The sequence below is a fragment of the Oncorhynchus gorbuscha genome, linkage group LG23, assembly GCF_021184085.1.
Source record: "Oncorhynchus gorbuscha isolate QuinsamMale2020 ecotype Even-year linkage group LG23, OgorEven_v1.0, whole genome shotgun sequence".
Taxonomy (NCBI): domain Eukaryota; kingdom Metazoa; phylum Chordata; class Actinopteri; order Salmoniformes; family Salmonidae; genus Oncorhynchus; species Oncorhynchus gorbuscha.
This window is the reverse complement of record NC_060195.1, coordinates 38,326,994-38,352,305: the sequence shown is the minus strand read 5'-3', so window position 1 is coordinate 38,352,305 and position 25,312 is coordinate 38,326,994. Positions and strand designations below refer to the sequence as shown.

Sequence of the window (25,312 nt, the reverse complement as noted above, 5' to 3'; positions counted from 1 at the left end):
AAGAACTGCATTTCCCATGACCCATTTCTCTATCCAATTCAACGTAGAGGTGTCTTTTGAAAATTTCTCTAAACACACTCGTTCTGTACACAGGTGAGAACCGCTTCCGATCCCCTCTGGAATGGGACATGGTGGGCAAGAACCTGTTTGCCATGGCCGTGGAAGGAGTGGTCTTCTTCATCATCACCGTCCTCATCCAGTACCGCTTCTGCATCAAGCCCATTAACCTGCACACCAAGCTCCCTCCGGTAGGCGAGGAGGACGAGGACGTGGCCAGAGAGAGGCAGAGGATCGTCAACGGACTGGGACACGGAGACATCCTGGAGCTCCGACAGCTCACCAAGGTCTACAAGAGGAAGCAGAAGCCGGCGGTGGACCGCCTGTGTGTGGGCATCCCTCCTGGAGAGGTAAGATTACATACTTTCATCTAGTAAGTAGTAAGTGCACAATGTAATGACATGCCATCTCTTTCAAGCTCATTCTGTATATTTGAACACTGATATTAACTCTCTTGTCTTCTCGCTCAGTGCTTCGGGCTCTTGGGTGTGAACGGAGCTGGAAAGACCACCACTTTCAAAATGCTGACAGGAGACTCCGTAGTCACCAGTGGAGAGGCTTTCCTGGCCGGAAAAAGGTGAAGCAGCCATTTTGTGCCAGAGAGCTCACCCGAGGTATTACAGTAGAGAGGTTCAGCAGTGAGTCTAAACGTGAGACTGACTGACTTATTTTGATTTGGCAGTATACTGCGGGAGATAGACGAGGTGCACCAGAACATGGGCTACTGCCCTCAGTTTGACGCCATCAACGACCTGCTGACAGGAAGAGAGCACCTGGAGTTCTACGCCGTCCTGCGCGGCGTGCCCGAGAAGGAAGTGTGCGAAGTTGCCGAATGGGGCATCCGTAAGCTGGGGCTAGTAAAGTATGTGGATAAGGCAGCAGGAAGCTACAGTGGAGGAAACATGAGGAAACTCTCCACTGCCATGGCCCTGATAGGAGGACCACCCGTCGTGTTCCTGGTACGCACTGTCCCAGCACACACACACACACACACACACACACACACACACACACACACACACACACACACACACACACACACACACACACACACACACACACACACACACACACACACACACACACACACACACACACACACACACACACACACACACACACACACAAACTGTAAACATCAACACATGGTGTTACTAACACAAAGTGATCAGACCCGTTGCATCAGCTTGGCAGTGACCTCAATGTGAAAGATCAAGGGGCCTCTAAATCAGATGACTGGTGTTTAATTGTTCTCCCTGTGGGGATTGCAGCTGCAAGGGTTGTGTAACAAGGGTTAGATTACAATTCTCCCGCCTGCACGCCACAGTCCTCTCAAAGGGTTCCTGGAAAATGGCGTGTTTTTGTTTTGCTCCTATTGGGCTGCAGAGAGATCAGCTGTTGATTTTGTTTCAAACCGAGAGAAGGATAAACGGAGGGGCAGAGACAGAACCAGAGCAATAGACATCGAGAGAAAGGAAAGGGAGACAGAAACAAGCCAAGAGAGAAAGCAAGAGCTTAGCATTTCTCATCTCATAATGCAGCACTAGCAGGGCCAAGATGCCTTGCTTCCCCCTGCTGCTGGTCTTCTCTGTGTGTTTCCTGCTCAACCTGTGGGCCAACCTCAACCTGGCTGTGCTCTTTGTGACAGGACGAGCCCACCACTGGGATGGACCCCAAAGCACGCAGGGCCTTATGGAACTGCATCCACAGCGTCATCAAGGAGGGACGCTCCGTGGTGCTCACCTCGCACAGGTAACCAGAAACACCTTTAAACCTCAGCCATGCTAGGCTAAAATCTAGCTGCTAAACTTTGACATGCATGGTTGTTGTTGCTGTTGATTGGTTGGTTGGTTGGCAACATAGCTTATGTATGAGTATAGGCTGCGGTTAGTCAAACCTCATTTAGCACCATGTAGCCCAGGGATGGGCAACTTTGATGGGGTGGGGACCACAGCAATATCTGAACTCAACAGGAGGGGCCGTTGTTGCTTGCGTGTCTGCATACCCATCCCCCCCTCCCCTTGCCCACACTGCGAGCAAAACATTTTAGTGGCCCCCTCTCTTGACAGCAGAGAGAAATGTATTCAAGTTTAGTTAGCTGGCCGTTAAAATAATTTAGCAATCTAAAAAAGTTAAGCTGACAAGGGCTAAGTGACTATCAGTAACTGACATAACAAGAGAAAAACTGCTGATGCACAACCACATTTCTAAATTGCACCTTGTGTATCCTACTATTCTAACTCTCAACAGTAAGTTGAGACCCCGACTGAGTTGCAAAATTGATCCGAGGGCCACGCAGGCCCCCAGTTGCCAATCCCTGATGTAGCCTATTGGCTTGTACTACGTAGCTTACATGGTTTAAAGTATTGCTTATCCATTTACTGTGCATGCTTTTGACATGAATAGCATTCTGAGTGTTCTGCTACTGACATAGTTCAACCTTTGCAGGGATGTGGTTCATAGTTCAGCAGTTCCTTTACACTGTATCTAATGTCTGCCATTTTGTGTCTTCAGTATGGAGGAATGTGAGGCCTTGTGCACCAGAATGGCCATTATGGTCAATGGCAGGTTCCGCTGCTTGGGGAGCGTTCAGCACTTAAAGAACAGGTAAGATGACAAATCCTTTCACTGGTACATATAAAGCAAGTCGATACCTACAAAGTTGTGGCTTTCAATAAATTGGCACAAATTATCCATTGATAATACAACGGGTGGGTCTAATCCTGAATGCTGATTGGTTAAAATCGAGTTCCAGCTGGTGTCTATTCCACAATTTACCACCAGCTAACTCTATGACGTTATGCAGTCTCTCTTGTCGCGATATGTATTTTGTCCTATATTTATTTATATTTCTTTTTTTATCTCAGCCCCCGTTCCCGCAGGAGGCCTTTTGGTAGGCCGTCATCGTAAATAAGAATGTATTCTTTAATTGACTTGCCAAGTGAAATAAAGTTGATATAAAATGTAATAGATGCCTATTCACTCTGTTCCAACTGACTGCGCATTCTACTGTCTTATCAGCCTAACAATTTATAAACTTGATCTCCACTATAAAAAGCATCTAGACATTATCGACTTCGTCTCTGGCCTAACACCCGTGCCAATATATCCTCCAAACACAGACTTCTCAGGCATTATCACTTAATTATCTTGTTTTGTTTTCACCTCTCCAGGTTCGGAGACGGCTACACCATCATTCTGCGAGTGGCTGGGCCGGACCCTGACCTGCCACCGGTGATGAAGTTCATTGAGAGTAAGCTGCCTGGCAGCACCCTGAAGGAGAAGCACAGGAACATGCTGCAGTACCAGCTGTCCTCCTCACTCACCTCCCTGGCACACATCTTCAGCATCCTGGCCAAGAACAAGGACCTTCTTCGGATAGAGGACTACTCCGTGTCGCAGACCACACTGGACCAGGTAAGACGCCATCCACCACTGACTAAAGGCTTAGTGGTCAAAACGTATTTTTGTTGAAGTGTGATTACTTGATTACTTGTGGATTACAGCACCGTGCATTTGCATCTTTCTGTATGTTCTCCGATTAGTAGACCGGATTGGAATGTACAGTGATGACAGCTGACACTCTCGTCTCTTCTCTACCAGGTTTTTGTGAATTTTGCCAAGGACCAGAGTGACGATTACCACTCAAAAGACAATTCAGTAAAGCGCAAAGAGGCGTTGGTGGACACTACCCCGCTCAGCTCACAGCAGGCTGAAGAGAAGCTAGCCGAGGAGAGGCTAAAGGAGAGCTTGGTGTGAGCGGACGGACACCATCTTCCACCCACAACTGGAACTTGAACCCGCAAACAGTGTTGGACTGAATTTGCTTCTCTGTATTACTACAGTAGTGTTTTAATACTTGTTTTAATTCTTCAGCCAGAGGTGTTGCTCTCGTAAGGGCCTGGCTGGAAAGCTCAATGCAAGTCAATGCAAAGTTTCTCACTCGCGCTGAAGCGATTTGAGGCCCAAGAGGGCCCCTCACGATGGTCATTAAGGAGAAAGAAAGAGTATTAAGCTTGAATAACTGCCATAATTGTATCATGTGCTTCAGCAGATGTTCGGCTGTGGCGGTGTATATTTTTGTGGAAACTGCGATGTTTTCTCATTTGTGTAATTCCAACTGGTTTCTTCCAATGAAAATTCAGGGTCTGTTTCTTTCTGTTTTGTGCTCCAAGACCAGAATTACATGATGAAGAAACCCAACCATTCCCATGGCCAATCTGAATTCCTTATGTTTAAATTTGTTTTTAAAGATGTACCTTTTTATTTATATATGTAAATTGATCATGAATATATAAACTATATATATTTTTTTAAATTAGGTTTGGCAGAGTCCATTGTGGCATTACTGTAATCATGAATGTTTTTCCTTCTAGTTCAGTAGTGTAGTGGACTCAGCCATTTTGAAACACACCAATCAGAGACTATGTACACTTTCCAATGTATACTATGCAAAGTACTGTACCAGTTCTTTTTTTTAAGGAAACAATAGATTTTATAGCTTTTTTTTTAAGAAAATGAAAAGATTTGTTTTGGTGTTGACTATCAGTTTGCAATGAATACCTCAACATACATACCACAGTGCCCTGACAGACAAATCAACTGTTTGAAGGACTATTTTCACCGCCTAACCACTAGCAGAGACCAGAAACATCCCCCTCAATGGGTTGACAATAGTAAATTAAATAACATGATAATGCCTACTGTAAGGTGGCAGGAAGCCTAGCGGTTAAGAGCATAGGGGCCAGTAACCGAAAGGTTACTGGTTTGAATCCCAGAGCCAACTAGGTGAAAAATCTGTCTGTGCCCTTAAGGAAGGCAAGAGCATCTGCAAAATGTAAATTGATTTTTCAAAGCTGACAGTGCCGAGTCAGTTTTGAATTTCTGTTATAAAGTGTAACCTGTGGGCTTGTCCTGTGTCTGCAAAGACTGGTGCAGTCAAGTGCCATTTATTGTGAAATTAATAAGTGGTTCTTCGGGTAAAAAGTCTCAGTATTTCGAAACACAAAGCTTGTCTGAAATGAGGCCAGTTCGACATTCCAAGCACTTTATTTGTAGTGTTAAATGGATAATTGTTTTGCACTGGAATTTCCACAGACTATGTATACAATCGTTTATTGTTCTACCAAGAAAATTGTCTTTATTTAATAGCCATTTACGTTTTTAATGTATTTACACAATAAAACTGAACAAATCTTTATCTTGTGTCAACATGGCTGTAAAGTTATTGTAATCTGAAGGTTAGCAATGCTAAAAAGTAAATGTAAAATCCCATAGGGAATGATAACTAAATGCTAACGAGCGCGTTGCGAAAATTCTATACAGTCTCTGACCTAAAGTATTTGCAGGACAGACATCCCAGCTCATAAAGTTATACAACTAACTCAAAAATGTTACTCACAACTTGCTGCAAGCACAAACATTTTTTTGAGAGCAAGGATTTGATCCAGGAAGGGTCCAAGACAGGTGGATAAAAATCACCTTTACTCCACACACAAGAGACGCATACAAAGCTATCCATCGCCCTCTATTTGGCATATCTGGCCATAACTCTATCCTCCGGATTCCTGATTACAAGCAAAAACTCAAGCAGGAAATACCAGTGACGTGCTCAATACGGAAGTGGTTTGATGAAGTGGATACTAAACTACAGGACTGTTTCACTAGCACAGACTGGAATATGTTCCAGGATTCATCCGATGGCATTGAGGATTAAACTATCTCAGTCACCTGCTGCATCAATAAGTGCATTGATGACATTGTCCCCACGGTAACCATACGTCCCCCACGGTAACCATTGTACATTTCGAAGAGTGCAGATAGAAACTAAACTGAATAGATCCGACAAACTTCCATTTTCTACTTGTATTAAAAAGGGAACAAATTGAAGGGTTTACCGGCTGCCACTAACCTGGCATCCCCATGGGCTTTGTGGCGTACCGCTGCCCGCTGGTCCGGACTCTCGTACCACCACAGGGCATTGACTGGCACACATTAGGAGAAATCCCATTTGACCTCACACTACCGCATTCATATTATAATCTCATAGTGTTACTCATGTAGTATTATATCGTTTCATCCTGATCACCATTGACCTAGTCCCTGTCCTCACTGTACAATTGTTGAGCCACCCAAACTCGCTGTGAAAGATCCCCACCAGGTGGGAGTGCCCCCCGGCAGCGTGGGCACTGACTGCAGCCTGGAAGACCTCCCCCCACACCGCTGGACCCCCCAGGATGCATCTGGAAGGAACGCAACTCATACACTCCTAAAAGATATGCACAATTCCAAACCGACCCCCAACTCCTTTACCCAGGCTTTTATATGTAGCTATTTTACAGACACTTTAATTCCTGAGCAGTTTACCGAGTGCATTCAACTATGTAAGGTGACACAACACATAGCACACACATACATTCCTTGGCCAGGGAAATGTAGTATTGACAGGATCTTTAACCTACTTGGAAAACAGTGATTTTATTTACCATTTGTGTATGAATGTCATGTGCAAAGACTACTTGGCTAAAGTGTATCTGTTTGAAAGGTAGTTAGAGACAACTAGTGGTGAGTTCACTAATGCAAATTTCCTTTCCTGTAAAAAAAACATTGTCCAGTACTTACGAGGAATGTGTACAGACGTAACTGCACAACAAAAACAGTCCGGTTGTTTACAAGATTAGTGCTAGATTAGTTGTCCATGGAAATGAAGACAGGTGGTCAATACACAATGATCTCTCTTATTTCTCCCTCCCTCCCTCACACACACACACACACACACACACACACACACACACACACACACACACACACACACACACACACACACACACACACACACACACACACACACACACACACACACACACACACACACACACACACACACACACACACACACACACACACACACACACACTTTGAAGAAGGGAGAAGTTCTGTTGATTTCCACCTAGGGACTACTAAACCATCACTGTCAGATGTGAGGGTAATTATTTCACTCAGCTACTCACCACCATCCTTCTGAAGGCTTTCCACCTTGCTCCAGGGCACCAGATAGGTGACCTCGTTGTCCTGAGACGTCAACATGGGCATGGCCTTGGAGATGTACTCCGCGATCCAGTTGGGGTCCTGAGCCAAGGATGCTCGCACACCCGCCCGCTGGGCATAGCTGTCTAGATAGTAACACAACAATAGGAGATAGTGAGATATACAGTGCATTCGGAAAGTATTCAGACCCCTTGATTATTTACACATTTTGTTACGTTACAGCTTTAAAATTGATTAAATTCTTTAAAATTCTCATCAATCTATACACAATACCCCATAATGACAAAGTGGAAACAGGTTTTCAGAAATTCTTGTAATTGTATAAAAAAATAAACTTTAAAAATAACTTATTTACATAAGTAGTCAGACCCTTTGCTATGGGACTCTAAATTGAGCTCAGGTGCATCCTGTTTCCATTGATCATCCTTGAGATGTTTCTACAACTGGATTGGAGGCCACCTGTGGTAAATTCAATTGATTGGACATGATTTGGAAAGGCACACACCTGTCTATATAAGGTCCCACAGTTGACAATGCATGTCAGAGCAAAAACCAAGCCATGAGGTCGAAAGAATTGTCCAAAGTGCTCCGAGACAGGACTGTGTCAAGGAACAGGTCTGGGGAAGGGTACAAAAACATTTCTGCAGCATTGGAGGTCCCCAAGAACACAGTGGCCTCCATTATTCTTAAATGGAAGAAGTTTGGAATCACCAAGACTCTTCCTAGAGCTGGCCGCATCGCCAAACTGAGCAATCGGGGGAGAAGGGCCTTTGTCAGGGAGGTGACCAAGAACCCGATGGTCACACTGAATGAGCTCCAGAGTTCCTCTGTGGAGATGGGAGAATCTTCCAGAAGGACAACCATCTCTGCAGCACTCCACCAATCAGGTCTTTATGGTAGAGTGGACAAACAGAAACTACTCCTCAGTAAAAGGCAAATGACAGCCCGCTTAGAGTTTGCCAAATCTCTGGTCTGATGAAACCAAGATGGAACTCTTTGGCTTGAATGCCAAGCGTCACATCTGGAGGAAACCCAGCGGGATGTTTTTCAATGGGAGACTAGTCAGGATCGAGGGAAAGATAAAGGGACCAAATTACACAGAGATCCTTGATGAAAACCTGCTCCAGAGCGCTCAGGACCTCAGACTGAGGAGAAGGTGAACCTTCCAACAGGACAAAGACCCTAAGCACACATTCAAGCCAACGCAGAAGTGGCTTCGGGACAAGTCTCTGATGTCCTTGAGTGGCACAGCTAGAACCTGGATGGATTGAACATCAATGGAGAGACCAAAAAATAAATTTGAAGTCGGAAGTTTACATATACATTTAAATTCAGTTTTTCACAATTCCTGACATTTAATCATCAGAAAAAAATCCCTGTCTTAGGTCAGTTAGGATCACCACTTTGTTTTAAGAATGTGAAATGTCAGAATAATAGTAGAGATAATTATTTATTTAAGCTTTTATTTATTTCACCACATTCGCAGTGGGTCAGAAGTTTACATACACTCAATTAGTATTTGGTAGCATTGCCTTTAAATTGTTTAACTTGGGTCAAGCGTTTCAGGTAGCCTTCCACAAGCTTCCCACAATAAGTTGGGTGACTTTTGGCCCATTCCTCCTAACAGAGCTGGTGTAACTGAGTCAGGTTTGTAGGCCTCCTTGCTTACACACACTTTTTCAGTTCTGCCCACAAATTTCTACAGGATTGAGGTCAGGGCTTTGTGATGGCCACTCCAATACCTTGACTTTGTTATCCTTAAGACATTTTCCACAACTTTGACCCCAACTTTGCTTGGGGTCATTGTCCATTTGGAAGACCCATTTGCGACCAAGCTTTAACTCCCTGACTGATGTCTTGAGATGTTGCTCAATATATCCACATAATTTTCCTCCCTCATGATGCCATCTATTTTGTGAAGTGCACCAGTCGCTCCTGCAGCAAAGCACCCCAACAACATGATGCTGCCACCCCTGTGCTTCACGGTTGGGATGGTGTTCTTCGGCATGCAAGCCAAACAGTATGGCCAAACAGTTCTATTTTTGTTTCATCAGACCAGAGGACACTTCTCCAAAAACTACAATCTTTGTTCCCATGTGCAGTTGCAAAAGTCTGGCTTTTTTACGGCGGTTTTGGAGCAGTGGCTTCTTCCTAGCTGAGCAGCCTTTCTGGTTATGTCGATATAAGACTTGTTTTACTGTGGATATAGATACTTTTGTACCTGATTCCTCCAGCATCTTCACAAGGTCCTTTGCTGTTGTTCTGGGATTGATTTGCACTTTTCGCACCAAAATATTTTTCATCTCTAGGAGACAGAACGCGTCTCCTTCCTGACCGGTATGACGGCTGCGTGGTCCCATGGTGTTTATACTTGCGTACTATTGTTTGTACAGATGAACGTGGAACCTTCAGGCGTTTGTAAATTGCTCCCAAGCAATTCTGAGGTCTTTTGATTTTCCCATGATGTCAGGCAAAGGCACTGAGTTTGAAGGTAGGCCTTGAAATACATCCACAGATACACCTCCAATTGACTCAAATTATGTCAATTAGCCTATCAGAAGCTTCTAAAGCCATGACATCATTTCCTGGAATTTTCCAAGCTGTTTAAAGGCACAGTCAACATAGTGTATGTAAACTTCTGACCCACTGGAATTGTGATACAGTGAATTATAATCTGTCTGTAAACAATTGTTGGAAAAAGTACTTGTGTCATTCAGAAAGTAGATGTCCTAAACGACTTGCCAAAACTAAAGTTTGTTAACAAGAAATCTGTGGAGTGGTTGAAAAATGAGTTTTAATGACCCCAACCTAAGTGTATGTAAACTTCCGACTTCAACTGTAGCTGTGCAGCGATGCTCCCCATCCAACCTGACAGAGCTTGAGAGGATCTGTAGAGAAGAACAGGAGGAACTCCCCAAATACAGGTGTGTCAATCTTGTAGTGTCATACCCAAGAAGACTCAAGGCTATAATCGCTGCCAAAGGTTCTTCAACAAAGTACTGAGTAAAGGGTCTGATTACTTATGTAAATGTGATATTTAAGTTTTTTACTTTTAATAACTGCATACATTTCTTAAACTGTTTATGGTTTTTCATTATGGGGATGGATGTCGAAAAACAACATTTTCATCAATTTTCGAAGAAGGCTTTTTAACGTAACAAAATGTGGAAAAAGTCAAGGGGTCTGAATACTTTTCGAATGCACTGTATACAGAAGATACAATGCCTTATTTTACATTGGAGTTATCTGGGCTTGAGTTGGGGTAGGTTCCATTACAGTGAATTTAGGATTTGGAAATTCAAACTAGAGTGATTGCTTTTTGAAGTTGAATTTACATTCCTTTAAACAATTTCAATTCATTTCCTGAGTTGACTGAATTTCACAGGGAATGGGCCTATCATTCCATGCTCTCTGCCTAGCTTGCTCTTTGCGTCCTTACCATACTTTCAGATGTGGAAAAACCTGGTTCAACCCGCCGTACTCCATACTCCAGTAGCTCAGAGTGAGCAGTACGCAGGTGGATCTTCTCATTGGACAGCCTAAGGCAACGTTCTTCTCTGGCTGGATACTGTAGGTACGGAACTCATAGAAGGTCCCATGTTGCTGCTGGGGCCCAGTAGACATACAGGCTCGAGGCAGTCAGGACAGAAATAGAGTCACTGCTGTATATTACTGACATTAAATTCTAATACCATATTATATGTACTTCAACTTCTCTTCCTTCCCGTGTTTTCTTTGCTTGAGGGACCCTGGATACTTCATTCAGCTCACTAGAAAGCGACATGGTTTCAACAATGTGGTTTTAGTCAAATGTGCTGTGTTATCTTCCACATATTTATCTAATAACTGTTCACACATGTTAAGTTAATATTTTACTAATGGCCTACTCCTACGAGCAAAACAACTGCTCTTGCCTTTTGGAATCAGTTTGCCATCTTTCATTCAGTTTGGTCCAAAGGCTATTATTGTAAGGTGGAGTTTAACTTCACCCTAGCAAGCCAGTCTAAAATATCTGCAGTCTCCATCAATTATATTGCATACCCGTAGCCTCCTCTGTTGCTTAACATAATCGAACAATATTAACTTATTATGCAAAGTTAGACATATAAAAATTAATACACTGCAGAGGTCATTACCATCACGCAATAAAACATTCTATTTGAATTTAAAATGGAATGACAAACACATACAACCCTCAGAAAACTGGACACATGAATGTTCTTGCAACGTCCCATGAAATGTGTCTCGAACATTAATATTGATATTCTGAGAACATGTTAACCACGTTCTGGGTAAACATGATGATTGCTATCAAGTTACAAAAGCGAACTTCTACAATATATTGATGTGAACAAACAATACATCAATGTGCCCTCATAATCGTAGGCCAAATCAATTGTCCAAATTTACCACGTCACCATTTTTCAGACAAATATGTTCAAACATCTCGTTTGAACGGGTTTGCAATAACACTCGTGTTAGTTACAATGTATCCAAAAACACCACAGTGAGTTCAGTAAACGTTTCTTTTAAGTCTGCAGTTGTAGACTACAGAAGACTAGAGGAGTTAAAAGTTTAGTGATCCATGGATTTAGTGACATGAAATTTATATCCACACTTTGGTGAGTTTATTTATTATTACTCATAATACTTGAAGTAATATAATTTCTACTCTAAATTAAACCAATCCTGATGAAGATTCCCCCTCCACGAGAGTCCTCATGCTTTCTTCCTCTCTGTCACTAATATTAGGATTTGCGTCCATATTTTATTAAGCCTTCTGTGACAAAAGCACAATACAAATAATATTTGGGTGATTACGCATAGAAGTCATGTGTTCATTCGAAATAAAAAATACAAATGAGCCCTGAATTATCATCTTGTTTAATCTCGTTCAAAGAATTCTGGGAATGAGGGCCTCATATATGCATTAGAACACAGACAATATACACTGAGTGTAAAAAAAACATTAAGAACACCTTCCTAATATTGAGTTTCAGCCCCCCCCCCTCCCCCTCTGCCCTCAGAACAGCCTCAATTTGTCTGACCATGGACTCGACCAGGTGTCGAAAGCGTTCCACAGGGATGCTGGCCCATGTTGACTCCAATGCTTCCCACAGTTGGTTCAAGTTGGCTGGATGTCCATTCTTGATACACATGGGAATCTGTTGAATGTGAAAACCCCAGCAGCGTGGCAGTTCTTGACACAAACCGGTGCACCTGGCACCTACCACCATACCCTGTTCAAAGGCACATTGAAAGAGCAGGTGTTCTTGATGTTGTGTACACCCAGTGTAAAGTCGGCCAACTCTAGGCCTAGTGAAACTAAATTAGCCTACCGTACAGGTGAACACAAGACCAGACCATATTGTTGTGTGGCCCAAAATATGACAAATTCAGTGAACATAATGTGCAGTCTTTAATTCAGAGCTTAAAAACATGTACCAGAGTAAACTCGTGCTCAATATGTATGCATTTCATCATCATCAACACCAGTGACACGCACAGCTGCCACCCTCCCTGGTTTTTTTATAGTGCGCTCAGCAATATTTAGGCAGTAGGAATGTTCATCCCTTAATAAAGACCTGGACAATAGGGCGGCTCTGTTGTAATTGTCGCCTGCGGGCTGGTCAGGTGCAGGGGCGTCAAAACATCAGCTTTACACAACACAGGGTCACATTATTTCACAGACAAACAGACGCGCCTCCACCATATGACAAGGCGACAGCATCCCCAGGTTCCAAACCAGCAGCAGACCTTGAGCAAGGCCCATCACAGATAATACAGAAGCAAAGGAGACAGAGGTTATACTGTACTTTTGGAGCTGCATTCGGTAATTGGACCCATACCAACTATTTTATCAGTTGAAGTTAATCTCTTTCGGGCCAGACCACATCAACATGGCTGGGAAAACTATTTTGCTAGTCTGTCTGGCTGTTTTCCTTTCTGCAGGTAAGTACATGAATAACTTCGGCCTATTTTGTACACATTTCATAATTCCTTTCAATATAGGAACTGTAGTTTGTCAAAAAATGACAAAGGTCATACTGTCTATTGTACTGTTTATTCGTAGTTAAGCCCTATATGAGAATCAGTGATTATGATTAAGAATAAATAATAAAATGCTAAATTCTATTTATGTGTCAACATTAGTAGACGCAGAGGACCGATCAAGACTCTACAGGAGGGTGAGAGGCTGCTATTCAAATATTACAGTTCCCTATACTAATTTGGCAGCTACAAAATCAATCCTTGTGAATTTAAACGTGTGAATATAAAACACCAACCAGGGTTGGAGTCAAAGGATATCATCTTGAAATGTTATTTCATTATTTTACCAGCCTTCCTGTGGGGATATGAGCCTAACCCAGGCGTGCCCGCTCAACTACTCCCCAGTGTGTGGCAATGATGGAAACACTTACCCCAACGAGTGCTCTCTGTGTGTTCACCGGATGTGAGTCTACCACATATCAGTTTAATTGAAACAGCGGCTACAGGACAAGTAACAAACCACTGATAGACAAGGACAGTCATACAAATGTAAAATACAACGATATACAAATAATAGAAAAATGATATAGTACAAACTGAAAAAAAGTATGTGTGCCTCTGTGTGTTTGTGTCCTCACAGTCCCCTGCCATTCCATGAAACATTGTTTGATTTTTTTTATTTTTTATTTTAAAGGTCATTTTTCTGTTTGCTTATTAAGTAATAGGAGATGGAAAGAAGGTCTATGTAATCATGGCTCTGTAAAATACTGTGCGTTGCCATGAATTCATTTCGAAACTGGGGACTGTGAAGGGACCCCTGATGGCATGTCTGTACAAAGAGATCTGGCAACGAGGCATTTTGCCTATGACAAAAATGTACATGTAAAACACGAACTTAGCTCAGAATTAGTCCACTGGAGAAGATCAAAGTCTGAAAATACTCAGGAAAGTAAGCTTTCTGACCGTCTCTCTCTCCAGGGAAACCAATGCAGACATCTTGATAGTGAAAGATGGAAGTTGCTGAAGAGAAGGACTACTGATGATTCTGCCAAGGAAGTGATATTATCACATGTATCTTTAACTATCACAGAAAGAATCAGAATTGGTTGTAGAAATGGTTTTTTAACGGAACACCCACACTCACACTTTATATAATCATATTGATTTGTATTACATCGTAACACTATCTTTGTAAAGAATAAATCGATTTCAGTCCCAGCTCCTGTAGAATCTTTTATCATTAAATGTCCAGATGCTCCTTATTTTGTCCACATTGGTTCGTAAATGTTTTGTTGCTGTATTTCAATCAACATACCACATGAATAATGACATAAATTACACTTCCACAACAGTAAAAATTGAATTTATCAAATTATTGGTAGTAGTAACTTGAAAAAGCCACATGAGGGCGCTACAACAAATATACTTCAATTTTTGCTGTATTTTCCTCAGTTTTTGTGTCACACTTTATTGTTACACCTGGTTGGCAGCATGTGAATGGTTTGTGTCTGGAGTGTATGGTCGATGAAATGGTGGAGCGTGCTATATTGTAAGTATGTTGAAGAGAGTGTAAGATTGAAGTGTAGGGTTTGGCAGGGATTTAACTTTTAGAAGTTAGTAGGGCTCTTTTATTTTCTCAGAGGTACTGAGGTAGGTATAGAAATGTGGAGCTGCTAATGTTGTAAACCATGACTGACCACACATTCCAGCACAGTAAGTGTGGCGTGCACCTTAAACGTTTATTTGCAGATTTTAAGACATTTTTATTGTTCCCCCCTCAGAAGTGCACATTTAGGGGTTTGAAGTGGACAGTGATACTCCTCAGGGAAGTGTGGTTAGTCCGGTGTTGTTCACCAGTCTAGTTTTGATTTACATTTGGTTGAGTTGTCCAATAACGTCAATTCAACAAAACAATCAGTATGTGGATTGGATTTCGGGTTAAAAGTTGGGTGAGAAAAAAAAAAAAAATACCCTTACGTTGATTACTTTTTGCAAATTTGATTAATTTTCCACATTGATTCAATATCATCACACAGATTTTTTTATTTTTTTATTTTTTTTGGGGGGGGGGGGTTGAAATCACGTAGAAACAACGTTGATTCAACCAGTTTTTGCCCAGTGGACCTGTCCCTAGCTTAGGATAACCCTAACATCCTCTCCACGACTCTCCTGGACTGTGTACCAAGTCACAGTAACCCTGTCCATGCTCTCCTGGACTGTATACCAAGTCACAGTAACCCTGTCCATGCTCTCCTGGACTGTATACCAAGTCACAGTAACCCTGTCCATGCTCTCCTGGACTGTATACCAAGTCACAGTAACCCTGTCCATGCTCTCCTGGACTGTATACCAAGTCACAGTAACCCTGCCCATGCTCTCCTGGACTGTATACCAAGTCACAGTAACCCTGTCCATGCTCTCCTGGACTGTATACCAAGTCACAGTAACCCTGCCCATGCTCTCCTGGACTGTATACCAAGTCACAGTAACCCTGTCCATGCTCTCCTGGACTGTATACCAAGTCACAGTAACCCTGTCCATGCTCTCCTGGACTGTATACCAAGTCACAGTAACCCTGTCCATGCTCTCCTGGACTGTATACCAAGTCACAGTAACCCTGTCCATGCTCTCCTGGACTGTATACCAAGTCACAGTAACCCTGTCCATGCTCTCCTGGACTGTATACCAAGTCACAGTAACCCTGTCCATGCTCTCCTGGACTGTATACCAAGTCACAGTAACCCAGTCCATGCTCTCCTGGACTGTATACCAAGTCACAGTAACCCTGTCCATGCTCTCCTGGACTGTATACCAAGTCACAGTAACCCTGTCCATGCTCTCCTGGACTGTATACCAAGTCACAGTAACCCAGTCCATGCTCTCCTGGACTGTATACCAAGTCACAGTAACCCTGTCCATGCTCTCCTGGACTGTATACCAAGTCACAGTAACCCTGTCCGTGCTCTCCTGGACTGTATACCAAGTCACAGTAACCCTGTCCATGCTCTCCAAGTTAGATGAATGCATACTGGCAGTGGGTATTATATACTGAACAAAAATAAACAATATATAACAAATAAAGATTTTACTAAGTTACAGTTCATATAAGAAAATCAGTCAAGTGAAATGAGTTAGGCCCTAAAGAGCTTCATTACAGAAATACTCCTCGGTTTCATCAGCTGTCCAAGTGGCTGGTCTCAGACGATCCCGCTGGTGAAGAAGCCGGATGTGGAGGGCCTGGCTGGTGTGGTTACACGGTCTGGGGGTGCGACGTACTGACCAAATTCCCTAAAACGAACGTTGGTGGAGGATTATGGTGGAGCAATTAACATTAAATTACCTGGCAACAATCTCTGGTGGACATTCCTGCAGTACGCCAATTGTACACTCCTTCAAAACTTGAGACATCTGTGGCATTGTGTTGTGACAAAACTGCTCATTCTAGTGGCCTTTTCTCACCAGCACAAGGTGCACCTGTGTAATGATCGTACTGTTTAATCAGCTTCTTGATATGCCCCACCTGTCAGGTGGATGGATTATCTTTTGGCAAAGGATACATTCTCACTAACAGAGACCTAAACAAATTTGAGAGAAATAAGCTTTTTGTGCAAATGGAACATTTTTGGGATCTTTTATTTCATGCTCATGAAACATGGGACCAGCACTTTAACATGTTGCATTTTATATTTTTGTTCCGTATATTTAGCGTTGACTCAAAACAAATTAGCTAGATTGCTTTCACTTCCCCATGTGGTGATTTAGCCCCAAAATAAATTAGCCTATGATAAAAATGTAGGCAAATTCATCTTTAATTGAGCAACAAAATTCATAAAATCCAGGAGCCCTATTTTAATAGTAAAATACACAATAGCCTGATTGTCAAGCATTTAGGGTTGACAATCACTTTTAGGTTGCACATCAAAATATCTTGAATCATGCATTCCTGCTTGAACACGTTAAATGAAACCACTTATTTATTGAATAGCCTGCCATCTCTATAGTCTGTTACACAGTCTAAAGAACTGTGTATTACTTTCTGAGGTGCTAAATAAACATTACATGACACCGAAGGAAAATTATTGCTGCAAACAAATCATGAGCTGATGCCATCAACTGATCAAGTTAGAGGTACCATTTTTGTTTTAATCTGCTGTTGAGTAATATGCTATTCTGCCAATTTGGTTTTTGGGATCAGGTGACAGGATGCTATGCAGAAACATGTTGATGAGACAGGGCTATGTATGTTTGTGCACATGGAAGTCAGTGATGTGTTTACTGTAGGTTAGTGAGGCAAGGCAAATGTGATGTGACTAAAATTAAAGGGCATTTAGTTGACTAAAATGGCTGACTGTCATTTTGACAAAAGACTAAATCGTTATTCATGACAAAGACTTAATATTTTAGTCAAAAAGCGTTTAATTTTTTTATTTAAATGGCCAGAATTAACAGTTTATGCCTGCTCCATTATGTACTAACCAAGTGCACTTGTTGAAAACCGCATTACAGTTACACACACATTCAGCATATGACCTCTAATTCTATCTGAGCCTTCTGTAATGTTGCTCCGCTCAACGCGACCCCTGGTTCTAACTAGTAAACAGTCCTCTCTCCATTCAGGCACCCCAGAGTGAGATAGCCAAGGACCTGGGGGGGAAAAAAATGTCCCCTTTGAGATGGTGGTGGGGATGAACTGGCGCGTGTGGGTCAAAGTCCTTTGATCTTAGCAGATGAAGGGGATTTTGACCCCAGTGTGAACAATCACAGCAGTCAACACCTACGCTGATCATTTTTGACATATTTTGTACCCACGAGTAAGGATAACGTCCTTGGTTGACGACATCTACTCTACTCTTAATTTATGTGAAATAAATAAGTAATCGAACTGTATTGATTAAGAAAAAAGAAAACATGAATAAAAACCTGTCCACAAAAGGGCACACCGCCATCATTTACGTTTGCTAGCTGTCATGTACTGGCAAGTCAGACTCGAATGAATGTATGAATGATGAATGTATGAATGTATGAATGATGAATGTATGAATGATGAATGTATGAATGATGAATGTATGAATGATGAATGTATGAATGATGAATGTATGAATGTATGAATGAATGAATGTATGAATGATGAATGTATGAATGTATGAATGAATGTATGAATGTATGAATGTATGAAATGAATGATGAATGTATGAATGTATGAATGTATGAATGATGAATGATGAATGTATGAATGTATGAATGTATGAATGTATGAATGAATGAATGATGAATGATGAATGTATGAATGATGAATGTATGAATGATGAATGTATGAATGTATGAATGATGAATGTATGAATGTATGAATGATGAATGTATGAATGTATGAATGATGAATGTATGAATGTATGAATGATGAATGTATGAATGTATGAATGAATGATGAATGTATGAATGTATGAATGATGAATGTATGAATGTATGAATGTATGAATGTATGAATGATGAATGTATGAATGTATGAATGTATGCAGGAAATCACGTCCTGTACTGTGAGGGAGGGGTATCAAACCGGTCACAAGAGCAAACCACACAGTATGCAATGACCAGTCGGTCTAACATTGAGCAAGACCCATTCAAGGAAGTGACTAATTCCTCCACACTCCCAGCCACAGTAAATATTTGTTCGCTGTTTAGGCAAAATGTGCATGCAGGCCAACTGTAAATTGTGTAATCTTTGGAATATGTTTTGACAGGTTAGCCTATACAATGGAGCCTGAAAAACACTTGCCTTTCTCCAACTAAGCTTGTGTACATGCATAACACAAAGATACGAGGCGGTGAGATCCTTGAGGGGTATTTTTCTGTCCAACTGGTATACCCGCAAAGGCCTAGGGATAGTGGAGTTGTATTTGAGCCAGTCCAATATTTATTTTAAACTGACAAACCAAATGCTGTACACAGTCCACAATGCGGTTGATGTTAGGTAAACATTAAAAAGGAGTTCTTGAGGACGTACTTGACAACACATTTTAATACGCAGGGCCTCAGCGGGATTGCTTCCCGCGGTCTTGATTCAGACACCATTCATTGCATAGGCAAACAGACGTGTTTTTGTAAAAGAACGCGTCGACGATTGTGGACCATATGGAAATGTGGGCCTACATAGTCAAGGATCAATGTGAATGTATAGTGGGTTACTTCTGGCCAATGATCCTGGAGGTACCACCCGAAGAACTCCACAGTCTCTCTCCAGGAAGGACAGCCCCTCCCTATCCTTCTCCATCTCTCCCACACAGTCCTATACAGAGAAGAGGGAAAAAAAAGACTTTCAAACAAAAAATAATGGGTCTTGTCAATATAACTGGAACCACTGGTATAGTAGTGTATTGGCCATGTCAACTGTAGAAGCGTAAACAATGGTATTACCACACAGAAATCTGTCCATTCTTTTAATTCATTCAATACATAATTGATTCAATTGAGTTATTAGAAAAATAGCTGAACGGCTTGTTGAGAGAATACGCCTCTTGAGAGACTGAGCCAAACCAGGAGTGTTGGGTTGGCAGTCCTACCTTGAGCAGAGCAGCTCTTTTACAGCCACTCTCTGGCCCTCTGGTCCTTGGGGGAGACCGGTAGTGTTGATGTCTCTTCACAGGCCGTTCTCAGCTGCTGCAGCTCTATGACCAGAGCCGTCATCTGCAGAAAGGAACACGTTCATCGACTCCTAACCCCTCGTTCAGCTGTTATACAATGAAAATACTCTCTCACTACATCAAAGTGCGCAGTTACCAGTAATAACATGCAATTATATTCACTGACGGGAATTAAGTTGGTTTTGTGTCAATACCTTTCTAAGTAACTACATGATATAAGGGCAACTTGGTGTGAGGTGATGCCAAGAATTGGATTTTGACGATGCCACGAACTCACTTGATTGGCTTCCATTGGCTCGTGCTGCCATGGATTCCAGCGATCGACCAATCCCATCCCCTTCTCTCCGTTCTGTGACGACCAGTGGACACATCATTGACAGCAGAAAAATAAAAGACTTGCAGACGAGTAAGGAAGGCAATAAAGTAAAGCTTCGTGACAAACACTGGTCCTAAGGCCACCAAGTATGACATCTGTGGCTACCTTCACTGCCCGGATGTTCTCTGCCAGCGAAACTGAAGTACATTATTATTCAGTAGCAGATGAAATGTCCTCTCTGCATTCCATTCTATGTGGAACAGAAAGGTGTCTCTTCAATCGCCGCACATAATCTTTTGTTATGTGCTTCAGTGCCCACTACTAATTGCTGCAGAATGGGTCTGACAAGCTCTTGGCTTACCAAAATGAGGATTGGTACTAGGGCTCCTGCAGGTTCTGTACGTGGAATGGTTGAGTTGCATTAACATGGTATAATATGAACTGGAGTCATTTTGGATTACAGTCAACTCCTGATGAATGCAACTTTAACGCACTAAAACGGAGTTTGCACTTATCTGAAGTGCACTAATCAGAAGTCAATTGTGGGCCAAAGTTAACATGAGACAAAGCCAGTTTGACTATGTGAACACTTGCTAAAGTCTGCAGTTTGTATCTATGTTGAACTCAGCAGACACGGGGCCTGTGAAACGCAACAAGAACAAGCAGACACAGAACACAGGGAAATCTGGGACTCTGATGACTGCAACGGAAGACCTCATGACAGGGTCATTATCCCATTTCCTCATTATCCCATTTCCTCATAATTTGAGTGAGAGAGAAAGAGAGAGAAAGAGAAAGAGAAAGAGAGAGAGAGAGAGAGAGAAGAGAGAGAGAGAGAGAGAGAGAGAAAGAGAGTCTAAGTGAGCAGGAAATTTCCAGCTCCCCTCAATCAAGAAGGATTGTCTGTGGGGTCTGTGCCAGTGTGGAGTCACGCAAGGTGGCATCAGCCAGACTCGGGCAGAAGTACATGGTTTTGGGAACATACCGCTCAGTTGCAACCAATAAAATGAGGGCACGCACAGCCAAACTGGAGGGGAAAATGAGTTCGGTGCGCTCCAAGAATAAGCATTTGAAGTGCTGGTATTACTCGGTATGAATGTAATAACATTATGTAACACCTATTCCTGAGTAACCATTGTGTACTTGGAAGTGAAAAGAACAAAGGAAAAATAACTTTCATTACCTCTGTCTAAACTTAGTTTGCTATTGTAACCAACTGGTCCTTTATAATGACATTGTCAAAACCCTGCTCTCTGATTGGTCCCTTCATAATGACATCATTATAACCCTGCTGTCTATTGCCCCCTTCATAAGGACATTATCCTGCTCTCGGATTGGTCCCTTCATAAATATATCGTCACCACCCTGTTCTCTTGATTGGTCCCTTCACAATGACATTGTCATATCGGTGAGAGAAAGTGTCTCGACCTGCAGTATTCCAATAATGTCTTCCCAGTCTGCATATCCCATGAAACCATGTTTATGAGTCTGCAGGGACCAGGGCAGTATAAAAGGCAGTGGACCACAAGCTCAGGGTCAGAGAAAAATAGTCTGGGATAGGGATTAGTGTAAGCCAGAAGTCAAAACTACTCACCAGCTTCCAACAATAAAACGAGAACATGTCAGAGTCCTCGAACGACAACAACGAGTGTTACATGATCAAATGGAAGTTGCTCTTGGGCTTTGTGGCTGTAACAAGTTCGCTGTTGCGAAAGGTTGTTACAGTATATACATTGTCAGATTTGAGCACCGCTGCTAGAGAAGAGGCTCTCCAGATTCCCCCGTCCTCCCTCACAGACCAGAAGCAGAGACTGTCCAGCATGATCTTTTATCTGTAGTATTCTAAGACCGTGAATCCTCAGGAATCCACAGTCTATATAAAACTCATAGGTATGTCTATAGCTTGTCTATACTGCATGTGTTAGTGTGATACTGGATAGTGACGCATGTAGCACATTAAACTGTAAAAAAAATGATTAGCATCCTAGCTTTAAAAAAAAGGTTCTCGGATTGCATGAAGGGGAAATTTGTACTTTTTCAACTTTAACAAAGTGCTATTTTAACATAAAGTACTTATAAAAAGCCAATGTGCTGGGAGTGTAATAAAAACCATGGCTTAATCATTTCCAAGGTTAGGAAGAAAATGGACGCTAGTTCAATTATATAGCATTTTTATATGTTCTAATGACTTCAACGGAGTATGTTGGGAAAAGAAAGGTTTGGGAACTGTTGAAGTGGGATTTGGAAGAGAGCTATGTTTGAAAGAACATCACTACCATATGTTAGGTTGCCTCCGTGTGATATGGTTCTGTAGGAAATGACTCAAATAGGCAGCTACCTGGTTCTCTTCCTTTATCTGTAGGCCAGGCTTAGAGAGCGGCACCTCACGGTTCTTAAGTCTTAAGTCCACAGACACATCCTTCCCTTGTACCCTCTCCTCCTCTCCTCCTCTCCTCCCTCAACCCCTCCGACTTCTTGGAATCTTCCACATCCGTTTCCCAAGCGCTCCTAAAACACAAACAGATGTGTTTAGCAAAAAATTGGACGGACAAACCCCTGCTTCTTGTTAGTCTGTTATAAGGCTGACTGTTTCTCTGTTCTGACTGTTTCTCTGCTCTCAGCACTCTTGACGCTGCCAAGAGTGAAAACACTGAGACGGGAAACTTCCCCTTGAGCTCAAGATAAAAGTCCAGATACTAGTTCAATCCCAAATCCACCCCTACCCCCTTTACCCTTATGAAGACCGTAAGGGTTGCATAAGGGCAAGGCAGCAATATGGAGAAAATTCCACCTGAGCGATCACAGAGCAAAGTGGAACCATATATTTTATATCCATCTGATCCTTTCAGAGCTACAAGTGAGGCTGGGGGGTGGGGGGGGTCATTACCCAAAGGCTGAGGGGTGTCGTCTCCCTGTGGCAAGGTCTCCTTGTTGAAGCAGCTCCTCCCGCTCAGTCTCCAGTGCTGCTATGCGAGCCCTGAGCAGGCGTCCGTCACTCTCCATCAGGGAGGCCCGCTCCTCCGCAGCCCCGGGCCTCCGTCTGAGAGACGCCACCTCCTGTAGCAGGGACTCATTTATCTGCAGAGCATCAGCCAACCGAGTGGTGTTACGGAAAATATTGAATAGCCTTATTGTGGCATTCTTATGATAGAGGAAACCGTTACTATATGATTGGTAAAACAGGGACTATTATCTACTAGCTCACAAAACCCTTCAGTTTTCAATTAGTCATGTGTTATCAGATAATGCCTGGGTTAGAGACTACTGAGATACACGTCCGGCTCTGCAAGATTACACGTACAAAGGAACAGCCTGCATCCATTTTGGGTCTAAATCCCTGTACCAGTTTAGTTGGTCTGGTCTTCCATGATTCTACCTGCTTGCTGCCATGTAGCTCTGCCTGTGTGGCCAGTGTCTCTCTGTGGGTCTCCTGGAGGCTGGAGCGTGCCTGGTACAGCTGGGAGTGAAGGGCTGCTATCTGGGCCTCCCTCTTCTGCTCCATCAGCTGCTGCTGGGCCCTGGAATCCTCCAGCAGACGCTCAAGGTTGTCTCGCTCCTGAAAACACCCGTTTTTTGGGTGATGGCCAAGCACAGCCGAGTCAGCCTTCCAGAACTTTTTCCCCTCAACTCAAGGCGTTTACAATGAGTGTCAGGTTTGTCATGTTATTAGTTTAAATGGATTACATATGGAGTGCTTTACTTTCAGAAGTTGTCCTTTGTCTACCGCTTGAGCAATAAGCTGAGAGGTCATACTATGGTCCTCCCTCTGACACTGTGGGTGAATGGTACAGAATCATTTATCCTGATTGACAGACAGAGGTCAAAGTGATAGATTGAAAGACAACTCATTTCAGTAGACATACATCTTTCATACAGGGCAACTTTCATTTTGCCACTGGGGGACTAGTTTCCTATGATTATCAAGGGCTTACAGGAGTCAAGCTGTGTTGTTGGGCTGAGGGTCCATTCCTGTAGAGACACTTTCCCCTAGAACAGAGAACCTGGTCCAGTTGGGCGCTAATGATCTCGGAGTCCATCTCTAGCCTGCCCACTCTGAGGACATGAGACAGAAAAGTCTTGCGCAAAAACACGAAAAGAGAAAACCAAAACATTATCCACTGCATTGACCCACAAGCACCTTCTTAATTACCTTGTGTAAAGGTCACCATATGGTGGGATGTAGATGTTCTCCGATAACAGACTGGGATGGAGGTTTACTGGTCGATTGATCTGCCCAAGATTCAAAACAAGTATCTGTGGGGGAGGCAATTAACAAAATATGGGTCAAACCATGGCACAGGTTAGCACAGTGACCTTGTGAGAAAGGAAACCCACTCAGCTAGGTCTTTATTCAGATGTCATTAGCCTAAATTCCCTTCCTTTAGAATCCGTTTGGAGAAGAAAAAAAACTATGGAAAATGGCATCAGTCGTCTTGAGGGCCGCAGCCGACATTAACTACAGCACAGGTGGCAGTAGCAGCTGTCTATTACCTGGGGTAGTTTATGTCGGCTCCCTGGGCCCATTCTCTGGAGCATTCTGACCCTCTGTTCCTGCAGGGCATTTTGGACCCGAGCCAGACTGACATCCAGATCTCTCCTCCGCTGCTCAGAGTCCAGGAAGGCCCGATGGTCAACCGTCCCAGGTTGGGGGAGTCGATGCCAGCCAGGTATCATATCGTCCACGGGGGTCTGTTAGTGGAAAAGACTTCTGCCACTGTTACCAACCTGCGTCTCAACCACCAGATCACCGCCAGTGACTCAATACTCAATTATACATTGTGAAACAGGGCTTACATTCACACCTAACCACAAACCATTAGCTCACAATGGAGCACTGAAAGTGGCAACAAGAATTAGTAGCACAATAACAGATAGTATTTGTACATGGCCTCATTGTTTGAACAGTAACAGGAACCATGTTTACAAGCCACATGAAATGGCTGACATGTTCGCGACAACATACAGGTAATAGCTTCAAGCTGGTTGTCACAACTCATAACTGCATGAGTGAAACGATTGCAAAGATTTAGTAGTAACCTCTCACCTGGACAGAGGTGTTTTTTTTCTTCATTAAGTAAATGTAGACCAGCAGTTGGCTGGTCTTTCTTTTAAAAAAAGGTCTAGAGGGTTACTCTGCTTGCTCCTGCACCCTTGTCCCGTCCGGTAACCCATGGATACGCTCCACCCATTGCACTGTGCAGATGAGACTACTGGCCAGAGGCCACACTGAACATTAACCGAGAGGACACTTAAGAGTTTAGCT

The 25,312-nt window shown here is 42.8% G+C and overlaps 3 protein-coding genes, 1 long non-coding RNA gene and 1 pseudogene across 5 annotated transcripts in view; 2 read left to right on the top strand and 3 right to left on the bottom strand.

Annotated features, from left to right (window-relative positions):
• Positions 1-5,231, top strand: part of LOC124011088 (phospholipid-transporting ATPase ABCA1-like) — a 45,779-nt gene extending 40,548 nt beyond the window's left edge. For both annotated transcript variants that reach the window (XM_046324084.1, XM_046324085.1), the window contains 7 exons: positions 94-407; positions 528-634; positions 740-1,016; positions 1,706-1,809; positions 2,572-2,664; positions 3,231-3,474; positions 3,661-5,231. In XM_046324084.1, the coding sequence (XP_046180040.1) occupies positions 94-407; positions 528-634; positions 740-1,016; positions 1,706-1,809; positions 2,572-2,664; positions 3,231-3,474; positions 3,661-3,816 (1,295 nt within the window). In that variant the 3' untranslated portion in view covers positions 3,817-5,231. The remainder of the gene's footprint in view (positions 1-93; positions 408-527; positions 635-739; positions 1,017-1,705; positions 1,810-2,571; positions 2,665-3,230; positions 3,475-3,660) is intronic.
• A 694-nt stretch (positions 5,232-5,925) lies between these two features.
• On the bottom strand, positions 5,926-12,951 carry LOC124010673 (annotated as a pseudogene).
• LOC124011699 (probable pancreatic secretory proteinase inhibitor) lies at positions 12,766-14,349 on the top strand. The gene is made up of 4 exons (XM_046325189.1): positions 12,766-13,056; positions 13,258-13,292; positions 13,446-13,558; positions 14,074-14,349. Exons 1-4 carry the CDS (start codon positions 13,005-13,007, stop codon positions 14,117-14,119), a joined length of 246 nt encoding a protein of 81 aa, XP_046181145.1. The 5' UTR covers positions 12,766-13,004; the 3' UTR covers positions 14,120-14,349.
• Positions 14,350-18,519: 4,170 nt separating this feature from the next.
• Positions 18,520-22,506, bottom strand: LOC124010513. The gene is made up of 4 exons (XR_006834458.1): positions 22,388-22,506; positions 20,011-20,082; positions 19,653-19,776; positions 18,520-19,378 (listed from the first exon to the last, which is right to left on the bottom strand). It is a non-coding gene; the product is annotated as an uncharacterized LOC124010513 (long non-coding RNA).
• Positions 20,643-25,211, bottom strand: LOC124010672. The gene is made up of 9 exons (XM_046323335.1): positions 25,094-25,211; positions 24,541-24,738; positions 24,200-24,303; positions 23,982-24,102; positions 23,750-23,821; positions 23,426-23,605; positions 22,937-23,127; positions 22,481-22,557; positions 20,643-20,689 (listed from the first exon to the last, which is right to left on the bottom strand). Exons 1-9 carry the CDS (start codon positions 25,118-25,120, stop codon positions 20,643-20,645), a joined length of 1,017 nt encoding a protein of 338 aa, XP_046179291.1. The 5' UTR covers positions 25,121-25,211.
• Between the last annotated feature and the right edge of the window lie 101 nt (positions 25,212-25,312).